Source organism: Papio anubis, chromosome 11 (genome assembly GCF_008728515.1).
Source record: "Papio anubis isolate 15944 chromosome 11, Panubis1.0, whole genome shotgun sequence".
Lineage (NCBI taxonomy): Eukaryota > Metazoa > Chordata > Mammalia > Primates > Cercopithecidae > Papio > Papio anubis.
Genome location: NC_044986.1, coordinates 9,254,702 through 9,278,723, shown reverse-complemented (window position 1 = coordinate 9,278,723; position 24,022 = coordinate 9,254,702). Strand labels below are relative to the sequence as shown.

The following is a 24,022-nucleotide window of genomic DNA, read 5'->3' as shown; positions in this document are numbered from 1 at the left end:
AGAGAAGCTGAGGCCTGAAGCAACTCAGTATCCCCCAGGTGCAGTGACTGCAGCTGAACAGCACACAGCTGGGAATAGCACAGAGGAGGGAACAGCACAGAGCAGGGAGCAGCACAGAGCAGGGAGCAGCACAGAGCAGAGGAACAGCACAGAGCAGGGGAACAGCACAGAGCAGGGGAACAGCACAGAGCAGGGGAACAGCACAGAGCAGATAAATAGCACAGAGCATGGAACAGTACAGAGCAGGGACCAGCACAGAAGGGAGAGAACAGCACAGAGCAGGGAGCAGCACAGAGCAGAGGAACAGCACAGAGCAGGGAAAAGCACAGAGCAGGGGTACAGCACAGAGCAGGGAGCGGCACAGAGCAGGGAACAGCAAGGAGCAGGGAACAGCAGGGAATGGTACAGAGCAGAGGAACGGCACAGAGCTTGGGAGCAGCACAGAGCTGGGAGACAAGAGTCCCGATCACACCTTCCTTGCGGGCCCTTACTAGCCACTGGCACTTACTGCTCACTGCTCGGGTCATGTGCCCGGGCTTTCGGAACAAGAAGAGCTGCCAGTTCTGACTCATCCCCCTGTCCTGCACACAGCTGGCAATCAATGCTCACTGCATGGCTCACTGGAACCGGGTTCCAGTGCTGGGTCTTTGCCTGAGAACAGCCTCCTAACAAGGGAATTGTGCAATCTCTTTCTGCGGCCCTCGCCCCCCAACCCCAGCGCTAACGTTGCGGGAGGAATGAACGAATGATGGAACGAGACCAGACAGGAGCCCTGGGACCCGGCACTCACCAAACCGCTTCCGGGTCCACCAGTGTGGCTCCTTGATGGCGGAGAACTTGACCTCAGGGTGCAGCCGCAGGCGGTCATAGAGGTCTGTGGTCCCGCACTTAGGCTGCCCTATGATGTAGAAGTGCGGCAGGCAGCGCAGGCGGAAGTGCTTCCCGTGCGCGTGCGCCAGGTGGCCCCAGAAGGCCTTGCGCAGCGCGTCGAAGGTGGAGCGGAAGCGCTTGGAGTAGAGCACGTAGGAGTTGGTGAGGTACGGGTCTGTGGTGTTCCGCCCCGAGAACTCCTCGTACCAACAGGGGCTCTTACTGTTTGGAAGGAATTTATTGGGGATGACTGAAAACATCTGCAAGGAAACAGAGGAGGAGAGACACCGAGGAGGGGAAAGTGAGCAAAGACACAATCTAACCGCAATGGGAACATGCCGTGAGACTGACGACCGTGTTCAAATTCGACCTGTTTGACAATGACTAACAAATAAAGCAAAACTTGGTAGACGGTCAATGACTGTGCTTTCCTCACCCCCGCCCCCCCCCCCCCCACAAAAAAACTTGGATTAAAGATAATCCAAAATAAAGATTATTTTGATTAAAGTTAAAGAATAAAAGTTTAATTAAAATCCATTCAACCATAATTTACCTTTCTGACACACAACACACACGCACACATGGTAATTAAACAGAATCTTTTTACTAGTTGTATATTTAAATTGCCGTTAGAGATTAAAATATAGAATAGAAGCAGAAAATCAAATTTAACGCAGCTTTAAAATCCCAAATGATGGTGATCTGCAAAAGCAACTTTTAACTACCGCGATCACATGTCAAGCAAGAAGTTCTGGAATGAAATAATGAGAGCCGGCGGCCCTTGAACATGCCTAACCCAGCGTTCAGGACAGCAGATTCCCTTCCTAGCACTCCATAGCGTAAGCAAACATCACTCTTTCAGTGCATTCAAATCCATAAGGCTGTCAAATGATCCTTGCTACATCTGAGACATTTTTCAGTCATTTTCCTTCTGTGTTCCCAAAGATGGTGATAGAAAGAAAAGCAGTCATTTCTAAAAATCAACCAATCAGTCAAGATTAGCACAAAGCTACTCACATGCAACTCCTGCTTCTTAAGGTCTTCTAAGTCTGGGAGTTGTCTGGTCGTGAACTCAATCCTAGCTGTGATGCTGTTGATAATTAATTTAATGCTTGGATAGTCCTTCACGTACGAAATATTATTTACAGAGGATTGATGATGATGTTCTTTTGTGTCGCTTGGGTTTTCGCTGTCCATCAAGCTGGGGTTGCTGGGGAAGCCTCCGTAATGGAAAGGTGATGAGATCAGAAGCTCTTGGTGGGCCCCAGAAAGGATGTAAGAAGCCATTACCAAGGTCATTATTATCAGTCCAAAAACGAGGCTACATCGCTTCCCCTTCTTGAAGCGCATAAACCCACCCCAGTTCTCGTTCCCTTCAGTCCTCACTTCGAGAACAGCAAGCAAGTTCATCTGCTTACTGTCCACACGAAACAGAATTTTGTTTTCTCCTTTGCACGTGGGGCACGCCTGGTGACCGTGGTGGGGGCCCCCTCGGCAGTTGACCTGGTGCTTGTGTGCACCGTCGGGTAACAGCTGTATGCAGCAATTAATGCAGTGCCTCATGGTAGTGCCAGTGCCCTGGGCTGCTGGCTTACCGAGCCATGGGTGGTGGTCCCCCCAGGAGTCTGGATGTCCACAAATTGTGCCGGAAAACCTTAAGGATGCCTTGTGATTACATAAGATGGATGGAAAGCACAAATACAAAAATAAGCACACACCACAGCACTAGAGAAAGAGGACGCACATTCTTTGGTTCAGCTCCGAAAGAAAACAAAAGGAAGTGATGTCCCAGAGTCATGTTCTACAAGAGCCTCTGCAACCTTGGAGAAGGTCACTAGTTCGGGAGCAGCTCTGCCTGCCCTTCAGGTTTTTCCCATGGCACAAAAAAAGGTGGAAGAATTCTCACTGGGGAATATGGAAACACACAAAAAATTAAAAGAAATCATGGTCTTCTCACTGATGGATGGATTGCCATGCCATCCACGGAGGCATCTGTGAAGATCTCCACTTTTACATCCTGAGTACCTTTGGAATATTTCCTCTTTGTGGGGCGCAAACTTTAAAAAATGCCAGATTTCCTACACAAAAAGACAAGAGGCTTTATTACATTGTGTGGTAATAGCGATAACCCAAAGCTCATCCTCCAACCAGAGACAGATGCTCACTCTCTTTTCCACCTCTAAGTCCAGCCAAGCCAGCCTGGTTCTAAGCAAGTCATAGAAAATCATGAGGATAAAGGAAGAGGTTTCAGGTCCTTGCAGTTGGCTTTGGGGCTCAATTTCTGCCACCAAACATGGTCCCAATTCCAGCACCACCAGTGCCACATCAAACATCTCACGTTGTGCATGGTCCACATCTCCCCTAATCCCTCTGCCTTGATATATCTCAGTTACAGGATCTCTGAATCCCAGGATGTTGTGATCATTCTCAGATTCATGCACAGTCAATGACTACAAATTTGAGGGATGAATTGAAATATCAGTGCTTTTCAGTCAATGAAAAAGCTCAAGAATACTAAGGAGGATGGTTAGAATGGGAGCAGGCAGAGAAAATGTGTTTTTTCCCTCTCGCTGGCATCAGCAGTCTCTTTCTTAGAGTTAACCTTTATTATCAGATTAGGAAGCAAAAGTTAATGAAAATTTAGAAACAATGAAATGAGTCTCTCCTTCAGTAGAATGTATCATATTAAAAAACCACTTGACTTTAAGTTATTAAGCAATTAAATCCAATGTATAGTATTCCCTCGAGTGGCACAGAGCTTCAGACCCTGACATAATTTTTCATTTTCATCATCTCGAGCAAGATATGATTCTTAAAAACCCATTAATAGAATCCTGTGGTTATAAAATATATTGTTGCCCAAATGACACTTCTTTGTAGATGTCATAAAAAGAGCCATGGATAAGCAAAAAAGGAGACCTACTTAATTTCTGGCAGTGGTAGATCACCACTAATTGGCTGTGTGACCCTGAGCAAGCCACATAACCTCTCTGAGCTTTGGTTTCCTCAATAGCAAAATTAGGAAAATAGGGCACCTTAACAGGTACTAAATTAGCTACTACATGTAAAGAGTTTGAATAATGCCTGACACATATTTAGCATACCATAAAAGGTAGATAGCATTGATAATAATAGCATCATCAACTACTACTATGATTTTTCATTGTCAGTGAATGCCAAAAACATTTGAAATGGGATCAAAGATGAGAGATCCTATACCACATGATTATTCTTTAGCAATTGAAAATTACCCAAGAGTAGTAGATTCATCTCCAACTCTACACACGCCACGCCTCAAACAACCCTCACTGTGTCCATAGAGGCGGCATTAACTAACCCCGCATCAAGATCTCCATGTACTGGCTGAAGGATTAAACAATCAGAACTCAACAGAAGAAATGTTCATGCCCCTTGGACTGAAAACCTCGTGTTTTCTCAAAATATGGTGGCCAAGAAATAGCCAAGCTGTGTGTTTCCCAAAACGTCTTCCTCCCACAAAATGTTCCGCTTGCCGTTGGTGAGTGTTCCATGCTTAAATTATTTGGAGAAAATGTGGAATGGACAAAATTACACAGAATTCTTTACAGCCGAACTTTTCAGGGCCTTTGATATGCTAATAAGCCCTGTGAATCCACAAGAGAGGAATATAATACACAAAGTTGTAAGTACATAATTGGCCAAGGAATCTCACTAGGGTATCAAGGAGCCAGTTTGAGAAAGGCTGGTCAGTAGAGGCTGAGACCCGAGTCCTGTAGAGGCGCCGGGGCGGGGATGCAGAAGGGGCCAGTTCTGGGAAGCCAGGCCGGACATCTCAGGCCCTACCCCCATCTCTCATCCCTGAGGGCAGCTGGAGGGACACGAGGGCAGCTGAAAGGACATGTCAGAAACCTCAAGACTCAACCTCTGCTTCAAACTTGCTCAACCACCCCTGACCCATCGCTTGCTACAAACAATTCTTCCAAACTAAAGAAACAAAAGGGCAAGATCCCCTACTTGGAAACTCCATCATTAAGGCCAAGAAAACATTTTTTCACATGTCCAAGACAGGGCCAAGCCGGGGTTAAAAATGAGACTCCAACCAGCAGCTCAGCAGGGAGGGAATTCACACCCTCCTGTCTTTCTGCTGCAGAAGATCGAATTAGATTCTTTAAAAAGCAAACAAAACACGGACTTTGAAGCTCCAAGACAGGAATGTACATAATCTGGACCCAAACGAATGGGCAAAACATTCCTAAACAAGGGCAGGGGAAGCTCATTTCAAGCAAAGCGAAAACATGAGCAGCTGACAGTCTCAACAGAGAGGAGGGAAGATGGGGTGCCCGGACCGGGTCCACAGAGCATGTCTGCCGGGCAGCCGCCCCCTCCAACCAGCCCAGCCTCTGCAAGTCCTGCTTCCTAAACAGAAAGAACTGAGGAGGCAATTTGAGAGGCTGCAAGAACCTTAGCAAAACACTCAGATACAGTGTTTTCTCAGCTCCTAGCATTCTTTCATTCGTTCATTCATCTGTTCAACAAATATCTTTTGAAGAACAGCTGAGTGTTGCACATGTCCAGTTAGGGGGAGGCCAGCCAAAAGCCAATACAAGATGAGGGATGTGATGTGGAAATAAAGAGATGAGTATTTGGTCTCTATCCTTGGGTACTGGTACACAGGTGCTAAAATCCTTGGAATTTTTCTGAGTGATGGGGTGAGCGAAGCACCTGTCGTCATTCATGACAAGCCCCTTTCAGCCATATCTGAGTGTATCCTGATGCGGTGACCCTTTGCAGGCCAGGATAGCTCCAGGCTGAGGGCTGGTCACCAGAAAGACCAAGCCTTAGTGAGCAGCTTTCAGCAAACCCCCCAAACTCCAGGTAGGGAAGAAGGGCTGCAGATGAAGTCAATCACCAGTGGCCAATGATTTAACCAATCATGCCTTTGTAATGAAACTGCCATCAAAACCCCTAAACCACTGGGCTCAGGCAGCTTCCAGGTTGGTGGACCCTTCGAGGTGCTGGGAAGGTGGAGTGGAGGGAGAGGGCATGGAAGCTCTACACACCTTCCTCCAACATACCTCACCCCATGCGTCTCATCTGCTGGCTGTTTCTGCATTGTATCCTATAATAGACTGATGATGAGCCAAGCACTCTCCTGAGTTCTGTGAGTCATTCTAGAGAATTACTGAACCTGAGGAGGTTGTGGGACTCTCTTGCCTTTGTAGCCAATTTGGACAGAAGCATGGGTAACCTGGGGACCCAGTACTTGGGACTGGCATCTGAAGTGGAGCAGTCTGGTGGGACCAAGCCCTCAAACCTGTAGAGTCTGCCTCTGGTAGGGGCAGACTTGAATTGAATGGTATGATAATCAGTTAGGTTCTGGAGTTGGAGGATTTGCTGGTGTTGGAAAACACCCCTGGGCTGGGGTGGGAAGGGGGGTCCTCTCTGAGAAAAAACATAAAACTACCTCACATTTACAAGTTTTTACCAAAATCGATAGCCACTGTATAGTATGTCAAACATGCAGTAAGATGGACAAGCAATCTGAAGGCCAGGTGAATCCCTTGTAAGTGAAGGCCCTAGAGCCCGGCGGCTTCCAGACAAGCCCTCTCCTGATGGGTGCGAGTGGTGCAGGGCTGACCCAGAGAGGAGTTCTGTTCCCAAGTGGAGCTCCTGTCCCACCAGGGGTAGGGGTTGCAGGGCACAGGCTATAAAGAAGTCCCAAATGAGTAAGATAATCCCAGATGCTGCTAGATAAAGGCTATGCAGAAAAGAATAAAGAAAAAGGGGAGAGAACAATAAAACCATTGGAACAGGGTTTTGGAATTCTTTGTGCCATCCTAGGATGGCCCATTCTTTGTTGTCAGGGCTGTCCTGCGTAGGATGCTTAGCAGCACCCTGGCCTCTACCCACTGGATGCCATAGCACCCGTTCCCCTGAGATGTCACAACTGAAAATGTCTCCAGGCATTGTCAATGTCCCCTGGGGTGCATAATCACCCCTGGGTTAGAGTCACTGCTTTAGAGGAGTGGGAGGTATGATACACAGGGTGACAGGGAAGACGATTTCACAGGGACATTGGAGGAGAAACCTGAATGACAAGAAGGAAGCCAGTCACATGGAGACCAGGGGAAGCAAAGGCCCTGTAGAGAGATGCTGTGGGGAGTCCCAACCCATGAGGGCTACTGGCAGGGTAGGCCAGTAGTGGGGGTGGAAACCCAATGGGAGAGGAGGCAGGGACCAGGCTCTATAAAGTCTTGAAGGCCAAAGTCAGGGGTGGGATTTGCTCAAGTGCAAAAAGGGAGGCACACTATATATTCTTTTTTTTTTTTTTTGAGATGGAGTCTCACTCTGTGGCCCAGGCTGGAGTGTAGTGGCACGATCTTGGCTCACTTCACTCTGCCTCCCAGGTTCAAGCGATTCTCCTGTCTCAGCTTCCGATGTACTGAGATTACAGGCATACACCACCACGCCTGGCTAATTTTTGCATTTTTAGTAGAGACGGAGTTTCACCACATTGGCCAGGCTAGTCTCGAACTCCTCGCCTCAAGTGATCCAGCCCGCCTTGGCCTCCCAAAGTGCTGGGATTACAGGCATGAGGCACCATGCCTGACCTCAAAAGAATTTTTATACTATGTATAATTATTAAAGAGCATAACTCAGGGAAGAAAAATCCAAGTAATGGGGTGGTATTGAAAGGAAAATGGATTGCTGTTATGTTCCTTATCTGGCCTTTTCCATAGGCCACAAATTATCCCAAGCACAGTTATTCAGAAACCTAACACTCAAGTGGTTCCTCCTTCAGAAAGGAGTCATGTATGCCCCTGCACTTCACCTGTCTGGAATGTCCACGTTTGGTGCCGGTCGACTCAGACAAGACGGGGCCCTTGGCGCTTCCGTTCATGTATTAAACCAAAGGATTCAGGTGTACATTTCAGTGAGATTACTTCCCACCTGGGCTCAATTCTGAGCCTGATGGATGCAGACCATCACTGTGGGAACCTGGCACCAGGAGAGAAATCAGATAACGGGTCCCAAAATAGAAAGTGTTCAATTACCCAGCCCTTGCTTGGACACCCCCTATTAACCTATGCACCCAAGCATCATTAGCAAGCCATTTATAACAAAATTGTAATTGAGAGACCCAGAAATACCACTTTAGATTAAGTAATTGAATGCCCCCTCAGTGTAAGATCGATAAAGGGCATCCAATTTCACCCTAGGAAAAACTTATTAAATTATTGTAGCTATAAGCTGATATAGCAGAGGAAAGATGTATGAAACTTCAGAAGAAATCTGGATGGATTTAAATAAATAGCTTCATTTTGGTAGAACATTTACATCTGCCCTCTGGGGAGAGAGAGGGAAAAAAATAGCTAATTACATTATTTTACCTTTATGTTTTAAGGAAAAAATTCAATGGCTCTTAATTAACCTTTACTAAAACACAAAGCCTTCTTCTGATTAGTATGTCTAACTGCTGACATTCCTCTTTAGGCTATATATATGGAAATACATTTTTTCAAGGAATATTAATCAACAAGTAGGAGAAGGAACATTTTTCACATGTAGCTCGAAGACAGAAGGTTGTTGCTGAGACTGAGAAGAAAGCCAACAAGACTGAAGAGTTCTGTACAAATTGTAAATCATCAGATTCCGTCTTCTACCTGGACGTTGACAGTTTTGATCACATCCAGTCAATAGGCAGAATAAAGCCACATCACAACATTCACTGGCCCATAGCATAGTGGAGAGAACACAGCAGTCACATGGGTTAGGATTCCAAGTCCATGTCCACCCAGTGGCCTTGGGAAAATCACTTAAGGTTTTTGGGCCTCTGTATTTTCAAAAGAAGTCCCTGCTAGCAACAGATCACGTACAGCATTGGAGTTCAGAGCCCAAGTGCTAGAGCCAGGCTGCCCAGGTTTGATCTTGAACAAGACATTAAACATCTCTTCTCCCCATTTCCTTGGATACAACTTAGGAAGGACCTGTGTCACGGAAGTGCTGTAAGCACCTAGTGAACTCATTCATGCAAGGTGCTTAAAAGAGTATCTGGCCCGGCTTAGAGCAGTGGCTCACGCCTGTAATCCTAGCACTTTGGGAGGCCGAGGCGGGTGGATCACAAGGTCAGGAGTTCGACACCAGACTGACCAACATGGTGAAACACCATCTCCACTAAAAATACAAAAATTAGGGAGTGGTGGCGCATGCCTGTAATCCAAACTACTCAGGAGGCTGAGGCAGCAGAATCATTTGAATCCGGGAGGCAGAGGTTGCAGTGAGCCAAGATTGTGCCACTGCACTCCAGCCTGGGCAACACAGCAAGAGTCCGCCAAAAGAAAAAAAAGTGTCTGGCCCATAGTTAGTGCTCAATAAATGTTAGCTGGTATTACAGATGCACAGTGCTGGCCCACAGTGGGAATTTGATAAATAGTTATTTATTACTCTTTACCATAGATTGCATTATTGGTCTCAAGTTTTTCTTCTTCCCCTTGTTCACATTCTTTGCCACTTTGGAGGGCCTTCAGCTGCAGCAGTGATGTATTTCTCCACCCTTTGGTTTGAGTCGGGTGGCTTGCTTTGGCCAGCAGAATGAGGCAGAAGTGGGCTTAGAGCTGGCACATGCCAGGCCCTCAGACATGTCCTGTGTACTCATTTGTCCTCTTGCACCCTTGCTTGGCCAGGAGGAGTTGAGACAGGTGGAGCAGGGCCACCTGGCTGAGCCCACCCAGAGCAGCCAACACCCACTGGATCTCAGCCAATTCCTAAAGACAGCAGAGAAATAATAAAGGATCGATTTTTCTTTTTCTTTTTTTTTTTTTTCCCGAGATAGAGTCTCACTCTGTCACCCAGGCTGGAGTGCAGTGGTGTGATCTCAGCTCACTGCAACCTCTGCCTCCTGGAGGCTGGCTACCACCAGCAGTAGATATGCCAACATGATGATGGAAACTCAGAGGGGAGGCTGGGCGCAGTGGCTCACACCTGTCATCCCAGCACTAGGCAGTCAGATGACTCAAGCCCAGGGGTTCTAGACCAGCTTGGGCAACATGGCAAAACCCCATCTCTATAAAAAATACAAAAATTAGCTGGGTGTGGTGGTGCACACCTGTAGTCCCAGCTACTCAGGAGGCTGAGGTGGGAGGATTGCTTGAGCCTGGGGAGGTTGTGGCTGCAGTGAGTCGTGATCACACCACTGCACCAGCTGTGCAACAGAATGAGACCCTCTCTCAAAAACAAACAAACAAAAAGAAACTCAGAAGGGAGCTGTTCCTGAATCAAGACACAATGGCTGAAACATCGGAAAATAACACACCAGGTTATTTTCTGACAAAATGTGTGTGTATGACAACCACAGCTGTTTTGTTTTAGATATCCAAACAACTGCCCCACACTCCCCTGCCTCCTGATGAAGAGGCCTTCCTCCTTGCCTCTTTTTAGTTACTAATTTCTTCCTTGCTTCCTTCCTCTCCCTGAGCAAGCCTTTCCTGTAATCTGATCCTTATGGTTTCCTTGCCAGATTTCATCTTTCCTGATGCCTGGGACGCGTCACTCGTGCTTTGTCTAAAACAGGTATTCTCAAACCACGATCTGGGGGATCTTCCTGGCCGGCCCAAAATCTGTGCATACAAAACCCAGGCAGTTTTTAAGCTTATTTTTAAAGCACACTTGACTGTCTTTTAAGTTCATCATCAACATTACTTTTGGTTAATCACGACCACCTTACATGCATACAAAGTACATTCAATGCTATTATTTTAGTCCGTAAGCCATATCCGTAATAAACAGGCATTTCCCCAAGACCAGATCTCTATAATATGCAGCCAGCGCCTTCCCCGTATTCTGAGCTCACTGATCCTCAACTTAGTAGTGTCATATACGTCCGTGTGAAGAGACCACCAAACAGGTTTTGTGTGAGCAATAAAGCTTTTTAATCACCTGGTTGCAGGCGGGCTGAGTCCCAAAAGAGAGTCAGCGAAGGGAGATAAGGGTGGGTCTGTTTTATAGGAGTTGGGTAGATAAAGGAAAATTACAGTCCAAGGGGATTTGTTCTCTGGCGGGCAGGAGTGGGGGGTCGCAAGGTGCTCAGTGGGGGAGCTTTTTGAGCCAGGATGAGCCAGGAAAAGGACTTTCACAAGGTAATGTCATCAGTTAAGGCAAGGGCCAGCCATTTTCACTTCTTTTGTGGTGGAATGTCATCAGTTAAGGCAGGGCAAGGCATTTTCACTTCTTTTGTGATTCTTCAGTTACTTCAGGCCATCTGGGTGTACATGTGCAAGTCACAGGGGATGCGATGGCTTGGCTTGGGCTCAGAGGCCTGACAGGTAGAAAGATGGGATGTAGGAAAAACGGTTTCCAAGCAGTCAAAAATAAGACATTATGCTAGGCTTGGGAGTCAGGGAGACCTGCATTTCAACCCGAATCAAGTCTAAGGCTGCTCTAATGATCTCAGGCAATGAATTTAACCATTCTGTGACTAGGTTTCCTCATCTGTAAAATGGGACTCAAAAGATGTCTCCTAGTGTGAATGTGAGGAAGAAATGAGGTCATATACACAAAATGCGTAACCCAGAGTCTAGTACCCTGCAAGCCTTGGAAGGATGAGCCATCCCAAAACATGCCAAATTGATATGTTGATTATTTTGAGTCAAAAACACTGGAGGAATTATAGTTTCAGACAGGGCCAGCTGACCTGTCTCTTCCTGCATACTCCAAGCCGTAGACTCCTCTGGGAGGAGTACCCTTCCCCTGCCAGGCTGAGAAAATGGCCCTCCTCAGCAGAGCCTGGGAACTGGGGGCTGCAATGGACCAGGATAAATACACTTCACAAAGGAACCCTTCTCTTCCACTGGTTTTACACACCCCATATATCTCCCAGAGACTCCCCTAGAAATGTATATTGCTCCACCAGATCCCTTGTGTTCCATCTCTTCTGAAATTGATTGTTCTTTGTCTAAAAGGTCTAAAACCTTCAACTCCACTCTCTTGTGAAGATTCCCAGGTCCGTGTAAAACTAACAAAGTGTGTTTGCTTTCCTTTTGTTTGTCTGCCTGCTGTCAAGTTGGCTTCTGGATGCAGTTGAGGAGCCCGCAAAAGAGTTAACGAGGAGGGGGCTGGAGGTGATCTCTGGCTCTCCCGCATCTCAATACATGACCTGGATTCCTTGCATTATTACTGGAGAGACCCTTGCGTCCTCACTCAGGGTTACTTGCTTTCAGTGTGCATATATTATAATTCCAGACACTGGCGTCCAATTTTCTTGTCTGCCACTCATCTGAGGTGATGCCCTGGAAGAGGCAGGTAGCCACACAGATGCAGGAAGTAACACCCAAGTTCTACAGTAGAACAACATACTAAGAAGCTGAGCTGGCCGGGATCATTTGGGCACCCCTGTCACCAGGGCCCATAGCTTTGGCGAGCCGGGCACAGCTGTGGGGAAAATTCTGGAAAAGCTCACCCCCTCCAAACGACCGTGGCCATCCAGAACTTGTTTCAGTGCTCAACAGCAAGGGCCAACTTTCCAGAAACGCACCCATCCCCAAAGATCTAGGGTAAACCAGCCACTGCTGTACAGATGGGAAATGAGAGACAGTGAAGCTCCTGGGATCCCTGAGGATTCTACTGCAGTCATTCACAATCAGAAACACCCGGAACCCCTCAACAGTGATGGTGAGCACACTCAGACCCAGGGCAAGATCCAGGTGGCCTCCAGCAAATCAACTTGCCAGTATAAACCTACGGGTACCTGTCACCCAGCCTGCCTTTTACAGAGAAACTAAGGCCGGTGTGGTCTGTACTTCCCCAAGGACATGCAGCCCATGATAGAAAGGTGGGGCAAGAGGCCCCAGGGGCCTGACACTCAGTCTTCCACCATCCCTCAAGAGAAGAGCCCATCCTAACCTCTACCCCTACTACCCAGGCGTGGCCTCAGATAGTCCAGCGGCTTCTCCAGGCCCCTGGTGTTCTTCTCCCTTCCAATCTTCTGAGGAATCCCTTCCGAGAAAACAGATTTGCAGTCTCACCCAGAGACACAGGACAGGAAGGCGAGGGAAGCATCCCAGGAGGAAGCTGATGGGATGAAACTCCCCAACCTCCTTCAATCTCCTTTGAGCGCCTTGTCGGCCTGGGGCATTGTCTTAAACTGTCTCAATTCAGACTCTAGTCATCACTCAGGCTTGTCTCCTGCAGCCAGGGAAGAGCCTGCTAGGACCAGGTACAGCCCCAGGACAGAGACAAGGGATGGGGGAACAGAGATGTGCAGAGGCTGGCCTGGTGCCAAGTGTGGGGACAGGGGAAGGAAGGACAGAAAGCAAGGCGGGCAGGAGCAGGGGAGGAGGGAGAGGCGGGGCTGTCCCTTGTCAGTTACCCTTGCAGCTGAGTCAATGGATAGGAATGGAACTAGCCCCATGCACGGGAGGCAGGCCCCAGTGCACACCCCCCAACTCCTATTTTGTCCCTGTACATCAAAGAAGCCTGGGCTGTGTATAACTGGACACACTGCAGCCCAGGCCTGTACGACCAGACACTCTGCAGTCCAGGCCTGTACAACTAGACATTCTGTAGCCCAGGCCTGTACGACCAGACACGCTGTGGCCCAGGCCTGATGGACCGGACACACTGCGGCCCAGCCAGTACGACTGGACACGCTTTGACCCAGGCCAGTACAACCAGACACGCTGCGGCCCAGGTGGTGGCTTCCATGATGATTTGCATTTTAAAACTTCAGAGCAGCAAAGGAGGGACCTCCTAGCAAGGCAGGGAGCTGCTTCGTGTCCTGATCGCTAACCTGGCTGGTCACCCTGAGCGTCACTTCATCTCTCAGGGCCTCTGTTTATCCGTATATAAGATATGGATTTGGGACTACCCCTTTTGGCCCTAACACTCATGGGTGTATGATTTGAAGTTAATTTCTCCTTAATAAAAACTCATTATCTTCATCTGTTATGTCTTTCAGGGCTGCTCAGAGGCCAGTGATTTTGCAATGAGCGTTGACTAGCCGGCGCAGCGCTTGCTTTATTAGCCAGATAATTAATTCAACAGAGACGCAGAGTTTTCTCCAGATTAGTGGTCCACACACTTTTGTACATGTTTATTTAAATACCTACTATGTGCAGGGCTTGCATTTGCTGGGGCTCCAAAGACAAAGACCGCAGCGTGTCCAGTCCTACAGGCCTGGGCCGCAGAGTGTCCAGTCATACAGACAAAAAAACAAACAGCCTGAATCCTCTGGGAACATCCCATCTAACTCCAGAACAAAGACTCCAGAGGCTCCAGAAAAATGCCCACATTCGGGACTGTATATCCCATTTCAAAGACAGCCATGAAGCCCACCCAGCCCCAGGGAATCTGCAGAAGAACTAGCTCTGCTCCAGGAAGCCGAAAAAGCATGGTAACAACAGCCGTGATTCAGTGAACCAGGGCCTCTGGCCATGGCAGGCAGGAGGGAGAATGGGGTCTTTTTCCTGTTCTCTGTGATAGCTTGGTCTCTAATAAGGCAATCAGCTCCGGCTCCCTTGTGCAGCCACCAGAGATATAGGCCAAACACAGCAGATGTCCCAGTCTCTCTGAAATGCACAAAATAATCAGGTTTTCTCAGCGAAGGGGCAGGGTGGACCACAGACTTCAAATATGTTCATGCTGCATTTCTCCCCCAGTGATTTCAATGTGCACAAAAGACTCTAAAGGTCTTTGTGACACAATCAATAATTTTTTCTGAAACAAGTGAGGAGAAAAACCATTTCAGAGTGCTCATTTTATTATTTCCAGCAGTAAATCACACCAGTGCAGGGACTAGATTTTCTCATGCTTGTATATCTACTGACTCCGATTTTCCAATAAGGCAGAGGCCGCTCAAGAGGAGCTTACAGGCCGGGCGCGGTGGCTCAAGCCTGTAATCCCAGCACTTTGGGAGGCCGAGGCGGGCGGATCACAAGGTCAGGAGATCAAGACCACAGTGAAACCCCGTCTCTATTAAAAAATACAAAAAATTAGCCGGGCGCGGTGGCGGGCACCTGTAGTCCCAGCTACTCAGGAGGCTGAGGCAGGAGAATGGCGTGAACCCAGGAGGCGGAGCTTGCAGTGAGCCGAGATCGCGCCACTGCACTCCAGCCTGGGCGACAGAGCGAGACTCCATCTCAAAAAAAAAAAAAAAAAAAAAAAAGAGGAGCTTACAGGGTGTGCCGTGAAACGCGTCTACCGAAATGGCTCTAGGGAACAAAGCGAAGACAGTCATATAGCTGCAAAGCATTTTAGCAGCACGTGGAGTCAGTTTAGGGTTTTAAGTGACCCCAGGGATGGCGGCAAAAGAAGGAGGAAATGCCTGATAGTCCAGTATCTGCCACCTGCAGAGGACCGTGCTCGGTCCCTTCTTGAAGGCACTCTCTGAGGTCAGCACTGAGATTCCCCAAGTTGTGTGTGGGAAACTGAGGCACAGCAGAGTTAACCACATGCCTAGAGTCACAGGGCTCCCCAGTGGTGGGGCCAAAATCCAACCGCAGGTCTGTGTGGCTGCAAAGCCCGTGATCTTTCTCCTGCAGCAGGCGAACCAAGCTGTTGTTGGCAGCTGTAGGGGAACCTGCTCAGAACTCAAGGCTCACAGAGGAGCACGGTCAGCCATCACTCAGCCCACTGGCCACCTGTCTCCCTTGTAAGGAGGTGAGGCTGGACTACAAGCTCCATAAAAGGCCAGGTCAGTGGTGCTCAACACTGAATAGCACAGAGTAAGTGCTCAATAAATACTTTTAAATTAAAGAGTCAGGGAACAAGCTCCAGAAAGCATGGCAAATATCCAGCAAATATCCAGAACAGAGTCATTATTGCTGAGTCACAACAACAATGATGCCAGCTAACATGTGTTGAGAGCTTCCTTGTGTCCAGACACCAGGCTGGGGTTGATAGGGATTATTCTATTTAAATGTCATAATCTAAGAGGAAAGTACAATTACTACTTACATTTTACAGATGGGGAAACTGTGGCCCAGAGAATTTAATACTATACACTTCCTCCCCAAATGACTTACAGAATACAGGAGAGCGAGCTGGCCTAAGGAAGAGCTGGAGACCCAAGGCCTAAGGCTGAACACTGGCCACACGGTTTAACCAGCCACACGACCGTAGGCAAACCCCTTCACCAGTTCGACCCTCATTCCCTTCATCTCAAAGTCGACGTGGAAGGCTCAGCATTGTTACATGGGTGCAGTGATCTCAGGAGCCCAGGATGTTTAACACATGTTATAATTATTCTTTTTGCACATTTTCGGGGTTCAAACACCTGCAACATCAAACCTTAACTACCAGGAAAAAGTGACCCATTTTCAGACTAGGGCTCATTCTGGCTGTCGTGTATTTAGACTACAAAGATGAGTGGTCCCTTCTAGTTGCTGTCCAACAATTTTTCCCTGACACAAATAGAGAAATGAATGAAAAGAAGCAGCCCAGAGTATAATGCGCAGAGACTATAGATTAGGGACAGAAGGAGCAGGGTGACTCTGTCCACCCTCAGGTCCCCAGAGTTCCCCTGCCCACTTTGACCTGACTTCATGAAAAGCAAAAAGGTTGCAGGATAGTGGAAGATGCCCAGCCCAGATGTCCTTCAGGACGGGCAGAGGAGAAAGGTCTCGCGTGGACACATAGCTCACACGTTCAAAACCAACTGCAAATCATGATTCTGCAGATGCACAACGCACCCTAGAACGAATCCATTACAGGCAGCGCGACTGAAAGGGGAGCAGCTGCACACTCCCCACCAGATGGCCTTGCTGATCCGGGTAGTTCTAAACATTGTTTTATTTCCAAAGATGAGCAAAATAAGAATCTGGTTAACCCTTCAACGAGAAGAACTGCCTGAAAACACTTCATTGGAATTTCCTTCTTTTTGATGGAAAGACCAAGCAACCCAAATAAATGAGGAGGTCCTCTGGAGGGTTTTAGAGCCAGGCGAGGGGAGTTTCTCCAGGGGGTCACCTGAGGTCAGCTGACATCCACCGTCTGCCCCCAGATGGACCCAGCCCTTACTAAGCATGCCAAGAGGTGAGGAGAACAGCTCCAGTACCAACCCGGCTTGGCTATAGGGACCTCAGGAGTGTGCAGAGTGTGCCAGCCCCCATGCAGTGTGTGCACAGCAGGTGTGCCAGCCCCCATGCAGTGTGTGCACAGGTGTTCCAAACCCCCGAGTGTGTGCTGGTCCTCCCCAGGAGTGTATGATGTGCCAGCCCCGCCCCCAGAAGTGTGCAGAAGTGTGCCTCCCCCAGGAGTGAGTGTGCAGAGGTGTGTCTGCCCCCCAGAAATGTGTGTTGTGCCAGGCTCCTCCAGGAGTGTGCAAAGGTGTGTCCCCCCCCAGGGTGTGTGAAGGTGTGCCAGTCCCACCAGGGGTGTGTGGAGGTGTGCCAGGCCTCCCAGGGGTGTGTGGAGGTGTGCCAGGCCTCCCAGGGGTATGTGAAGGTGTGCCAGCCCCACCAGGAGTGTGCAAAGGTGTGCCTCCCCCAGGGGCATGTGGGCATGTGGAGGTGTGCCAGCCCCTCTACCTCCAGTGTGCAGAGGTTAGCCAGGAGCTGTATGAAGCTGCAAGAAAAACTGAAGCTTCCATGTTTAAAATATTTGAAATTTTCAACATTGAAAACATTGTTTTCAAATAAGTTATACCCACGTATATTACTAACTGACAAAATTTGCAGAGATCCAGCTCGCCTTGCTGGCTGCAAGCTGTCGGGACCAGCCTGGGGGACTCCAGGGAGCCCTCACTGTCTTTCACCTTTGAGTACTGAAGAGGAAATTTTGAGAAGCACTGGTGTAGGGAGAGGGGGAAAGGAACCAGGATGACCTGCTGTTTTATGGCAGGCATGAAGCTGGGAACTTGCTTCCTCTCATCTCTTTCTGACTTTTAGACAACACTAAAGGTAGGTGTAATTGCTCCATTGTGCAGATAAGAAAATGGAGGCTCTGGGTGAAGTGGCTTGCCCTAAATCACGCTGTAAGTAAATGGCAGAACTGGACTTAAACACAAGCTGAAGCCCAAACTGCCTCTCACTTCATGGAGGATGGGGACATGCACATTCACATTCACTCCCTGATATGGTTTGGCTGTGTCCCCACCTAAATCTCAACTTGAATTGTAGCTCCCAGAATTCCCACGTGTTGTGGGAGGGACCCGGGGGAGGTAATTGAATCATGGGGGACGGTCTTTCCCACGCTATTCTCGCGATAGTAAATAAGCACGCCATCTGATGGGTTTATCAGGGGTTTCCGCTTTTGCTTTTTTCTCATTTTCTCTCGCCACCGCCATGTAAGAAGTGCCTTTTGCCTCCCACCATGATTTTGAGACCTTCCCAGCCAAGTGGAACTGTAAGTCCAATTAAACCTCTTATTCTTCCCAGTCTTGGGCATGTCTTTGTCAGCAGCATGAAAACGGACTAATACACTCCCCAAACAGTTCCCCATTGTTGACTGTGGGTAGCATTTGGGGGGTTTTGCTTTCTATTTACACATTTCCATCTTGCTTCCAATTTTACTTACATAGAGCAAGCATCACTTTTGTAACTACAAAGATAATAAAGAAGAAATAATAAATGTTGCACAAAAAACGATGTGGCAAACAGAAAACGGACTGGGCCCAGGCCTCCAGGACGTGAGTTCACATCCAGTCAGACAGGTTTCTGAGACTCAGTTTCCTTATCTGTTGAAAATGCATGCACTCCTTGCCTCCCTCGTCAGATCAGGTGGAATAGGGAATTGAAATGAGGCCACAGGCCACAAAGGCAAGGCAGAGGTGGGCTAAAGGCTTTGTGCAAAGCACGAGTGGGAAGCTCTATCCAAGCTGCACTGTGTCCCCTCCTTTCTCAAGTTATCTTTGATTTAATAACATCTTTCCTTCAGACATACTATAAACCATTAAAAAACAAAAACAAAACCAAAACCAAAAACCCTCCCATTACCATTCAACTCCAAATGACAGGCCTGGGAGTGCAGCTGGGAAGGACATTTTTCCTTGTCTTCTCTGCCACTGCAATGGAAAACCCCAAGCAGACCACAGAATTCCCTGGAGTGGGCATGCAGTTTTATACACACGCACAGACCAAAAGAACTCCAGGTCCAAGAGCAAAAGGAACAATGTGACCCCGGAGGATGCTGTTTTATGAACGTTCACCAATGCCCAAAGAGAATTCGACAGCGGCGGCCGAGGATCTCATTCCGTACAGCTACTGGGCACATAGGAACGGGCACATACCCTTGTGGAAAGAGAAACGTGGTGGGGAAGAAAGACAAAAAGCCAAAACCCAGAGGCAGGTAAACATCCACACACGCCATCTGGTTTGTATCAACCCCTTACCGGCTATGTGCCCTCGGGCAAACTGCTTTGCACTTCGGTGCCTCCCTTCGCTGATCTGTAGCAGGGAGATAACGGCAGTATCGACCATTTGGACAGGCGTGGAGATTAGGTGGGAGAATCCCTACAAAAATACGCCCGTGGTACCTGCCAACTCTAACTGCTCAACGAACGGCAGGCACCACCACCACCAGCCTCATTTCTTTTTCTTTCCTCCCTCCCGTTTCTGCAAACAGGATCTCAGCTCAACAGTAAGGACTTTGGCCTGGTGTATAAAGACCCAGCCGAGCCAGAATCAGTGGCCGAATACTTTTAAAAAGGAGGAAGGGAGCCCGAGGCTCTGGCAGTGAAGTGGCTTGCCCTAAATCACACTGAAGTAAGAGGCAGAGCTGGACTTAAAGGCAAGCTGAAGCCCTCTCACCTCATGGAGGATGGGGACATGCACATTCACATTCACTCATCAAGCAGTTTCCCATTGTCAACAGTTGGGGGGCTTGGTTAAAGCTGCATGCAGACCAGCAATGTCTGAACAAAACTGCTTTGGAGAGGCTGGGAGAGAGCCCTTCTCCACCCTGACGTGGCCATGAAAACACTAGTCCCACCAAGACATCAGGAGGCAAAAGCTGTTTTTCGGAGGAAGAGAGAGATCCAGAGAAGAATCTAATTAAAAAATGGTCATTTCAGGCTGGGTGCAGTGGCTCATGCTTGTAATCCCAGCAATTTAGGAGGCCAAGGCAAGTGGATCACCTGAAATCAGCAGTTTGAGACCAGCCTGGCCAACATGGTGAAACTCTGTCTCTACTAAAAATACAAAAATTAGCTGGGTGTGGTGGCAGGCACCTGTAATCCCAGCTACTAGGGAGGCCGAGGCAGGAGAATCACTTGAACTCGGGAGGCGGAGGTTGCAGTGAGCTGAGATCACATCACTGCGCTCCAGCCTGGGGGACAGAGCGGGACTCTGTCTCAAAAAAAAAAAAAAAAAAAAAGGTCATTTCAGACCCTCCTTCTCCTTGTCAACTTCCTCTTGCCTTTTAGATAACAGACCTAGTTTCTGATAGCTCCACTCAGATCTAGAATCTAGATTTCCAACCTCTGTAAAATAGGTCAAACAAGTATTTATTTATAGACCTATCGCCCAAGACACTGAACTTAGATATGCCCAGTCTATCAAAAAGGAATGTTTTTCTTTTCTCTTTTCCATTAGAGACAACCTAAAAGTGTTGATGGGGCATGGCTTTAAAAAAGTATATCTCTAATTTTCCTTATTCAGAGCCGGAAAAGTGAACATTCAATAAATATTATAACAAAGGCATGTTCCCCCAGAATACCCACGTCTCTTCAGAGCGTAGTGAAGACCCTGCGTAAACTGCTGCTGTCTTGCTCATCCTGTCAAGAACCAGGGGCAGCTGCCAGCTCTGGAGGGAAAGCCTTCTTTTGCAGAGAGGTAGAGTAGAGAGGGGAAGTGAGAAGTGAGAGGCAGCGATACAGCGTATGAATCAGACAGCTGAGCTTCAAGCGTTGTGTTGTGTCCTCAGTGCTGTGTAAACATGATAATAAAAAAAAACTTGTTCAAAAAATAATAAGTGGATCTTGGCTGAGGCACAGTCGTCTCCCACAGAGCAAATGATCTATGGTATGAGAAATTAGTAACCTCTCTGAATTAACCGCAGAAGAGTGGAATCTTTCTTATAAAGATCTGGAAAGCATTCAGGCCTCATTACGAAGGCCAGGACTTTTTTGCAGATAGCAGATTTCCTCCTGGGCTAAAAAGAAGTCTCTCCCCCCCAAAAAAAAAAAAAAAAAAGAACTTAAGAAAAGTCATTGTAGCTGACTGGTTCAAGCTGACTGGTGCAATCAAAAACTGCTCTGGTTTCTGTTTCAGAAAAATAAATATTTGATCAAAGCACACAGTTGTTCAGACCTGAAGTCAGTTCAGAGTAAGAATTTTGCTCCACGCAGTCGAAGTGCCTGTGTGATGGCCTCCCCATCCCCAAAGCCTTCCCCATCCTTGCAAAGGTACAGCAGCGGCCACGGAGCTGAACGCAAGCCCCTGAGTTGGAGTCCATGGGGATTCAGAGTGCGCAGCGTAGACACAGCCCTAGCTTTGTGGGGCTTGCAGCCCAGGAGACACCACACGATCATGAAACAGCCACACCCACGCTGTGACTTTGGGCAAGTCCCCCAACCTCTGAGGCCCTTCTTCGTTGCTGGGCTGTACTTGGGAACATTCAATCCCCCTTGCAGCACTGCATCCCCCAACCCCACCCCGGACCCCTGACCCCTGCTGGCTGCCTTTATCTCGCTGTCTCTGTGTGTCCATCTCCACCTCTCCCAGCCTCCTTAGCCAGATCCCATTTTCCTCAACACCACTGGCCCTGCTAGACGCTTTCACTCTTGTTCACCCTTCAGATCTCAGGCAAGGACCCCTTCCCTGAAACCCCAGACCACACTGGCCCTGCCCTGATCTCTCCAACCCTTCCCACTTCCCTTTTTTGTGTGTGTGCTTGTCTGACTAGCATCTGCCTTAACCAGCTGATAGTCTTATCGGCTCTGTGAAGGCAAGAGAGTCTCTTGTTTTGTTCACTTTTACAAAAAAAGTCCTGGAGGAAATTATAAAGGTAGGCAAGCAACACATATAAAAACTTAGCCCAGTCATAAAGAGAGAATGCCCAATACATGTTGGGGTGGGGGCCGGGGGTTGAATTTAAAATTTGGGCTGAGCGCAGTGGCTCTTGCCTGTAATTCCAACATGTTGGGAGGCCGAGGTGGGAGGATGGCTTGAGCCCAGGAGTTCAAGACCAGCCTGGGCAACATGGCAAAACTCCATCTCTACAAAAAATTTAAAAATTTGCCAGGCATAGTGGTGGTGCTTATAGTCCCAGCTACTTGGGAGGCTGAGGTGGGGGGATCTCTTGAACCCAGGTGATCCAGGCTGCAGTCAGCCGTGATCATGCCACTTGCACTGCAGCCTGGGTGATGCAGCAAGACCCTACCTCAAAAAGAAGAAAAAAGTAAATAAATAATAAAACTTGCCTCTAGGCTTAGTCTCCATGTCACTGAAAACCTGTTTCTCCATGACTTTCAGGGGAATTGTTGTCACCCAATATTGCTGTGGGACTGCTGGGGGTTGGCCCCAGGCTTCACTGGCCCTGGGGTTCCCGACACCCACAGAGAGCTGCTCCCTGCACCTCCCCACCCAGTCCTGCTGGAAGCAGACACAAGGGTGATTCTGAGGGCCCCATTACAACATCTCATTCCTACCAACCTCAAGAGCCCCTTCCTGCCTCTTCCAAATTAGCTTTTACCCTTAACAAAACATGCCAAAATGATATGTCTCAGTAAATTATATGATTCTTATCTGTGGCCAGAAGTCTTGTTTTTTCCGTTTTGTTTTGTTTTGACCCATTCTCAGTTTCGTATAACCCTTTCAGGCAAATTTCTGCATCCAGAAGATATAATTTTTCAGCACATGCCGCAAAATCCCAGGTACTGAGCTCAGGACAAAAGAAGGGGAAAAAAAAAATCCCACCTCCCCTTTTGGATCATTTTCATTCCTTTCCCGTAAAGGAAACTTGGAAACGTTTCAAAAGCATCAAGTATTCAGAATCAACTAAAAACCCAAATTCTTCTGTCTTTTTGTCTTGTTTGGTCCCCTCAGTCATTTTTTCCCTCTTCTACCTTCCAGAAAAGACAAAATACCAGTTACCTACTAATTAAATGAGTGTCTCCATTTATCAATTTGAGAGATTCACTGGGTTTTGTGGGAGGACTAGATTTGGGGGTTAAAAAATTATTCATCAAGTTACAGATGAATTGGGCTAGGAGAGCTTTGAGTGTCGACCAGCTAGGAGAAGGGGAAGGAGGCTGAAATGGGAAGAAAGAGACAGGTGCTTCTCAAACTCCTTTAGCTAACACACTGCGGGTCTGGGACTCGAACCCAGGGCTGTCTTTCTCTACCACCACCAAGACATGTTCTGTCACTGCTTCTGCATCTATTTCTGGGACTGACCCACACTTCCTCTTATGTAACTGGCTGGGGAAAAAAAAAAAGTTTACATGGTCACAAAGCAATTTGCAATTATCTTCTTTCTAAATATTCATAAGCTGGGATTATTTTCCCCTTTGGATGACAACACAGTCGATGACATCGCTGGAAAGTCTTTGGTTGACTTAGTTTTTCTGAGGTTTTCACACCCAAAACCTTGAGCAAAAATGAAGGATGATGAACCACCCAAGGGGCTTTTCCTTAGAAATGGCCAAAAGCGTTCACCTTACAATTTAAACAAGAGGTGGAGACCTTTCATCTTAGGGTGGCGGCACCCCCACCTGAGCTGCCATGCACCTCCCTAGCTGCAGCTCATTTCCTGGGCTGCGTCTCCCTGTTTCCCTGACCAACCAAGCCCGACCCAGCCACAGCTTTCTGAGACAAAGCCACGACTTTTGGTGACAGCACATGCCTTGGGCTCAGCCTCCTCCTTTTGTCCCATTCTTCCTGCCCCCACTAGGACCTGAGCCACCCCAAGGGGGCTCTGCAGCTGGGGCAGAGGGTCCATTTGCACACACCAGAGTAACCGGCTGCACTTAGCACTGTGCCGGGCATGCAGCCTCCCATCTGAGTGACAAGACAACCGCGCCCCACACTCCACATCTTGCACTTAACACTGTGAACACCACGACTTCTGCGAGGGGCACACTTCCAACTCCCTGAAAAATCTCTTTGGGGATCACAAAGAAGAGATTAGGAACATTTTTCAGGAAGTAGCATGAAGCCCAGATATTTATCGTCCATGGGTATTTTCTGGCCAGTGATTCACATTCACATCATTCGTGGAAATCTCTGGCATCTACTGCACT

General features: G+C 48.1%; 1 protein-coding gene across 6 annotated transcripts in view; it reads right to left on the bottom strand.

The window, feature by feature from the left end:
- The window catches only part of CHST15 (carbohydrate sulfotransferase 15), an 84,818-nt gene that overhangs the window by 34,769 nt on the left and 26,027 nt on the right, over positions 1-24,022 (bottom strand). For 4 of the 6 annotated variants that reach the window (XM_021943816.2, XM_021943817.2, XM_021943818.2 and 1 more), the window contains exons 2-3: positions 1,888-2,948; positions 791-1,130 (exon numbers count right to left, since the gene is read on the bottom strand). In XM_021943816.2, the coding sequence (XP_021799508.2) occupies positions 791-1,130; positions 1,888-2,433 (886 nt within the window). In that variant the 5' untranslated portion in view covers positions 2,434-2,948. Of the gene's footprint in view, positions 1-790; positions 1,131-1,887; positions 7,230-20,500; positions 21,416-24,022 lie in introns of those variants that run through there. The other 2 variants (XM_009215571.4, XM_021943815.2) reach the window with 2 other exon arrangements.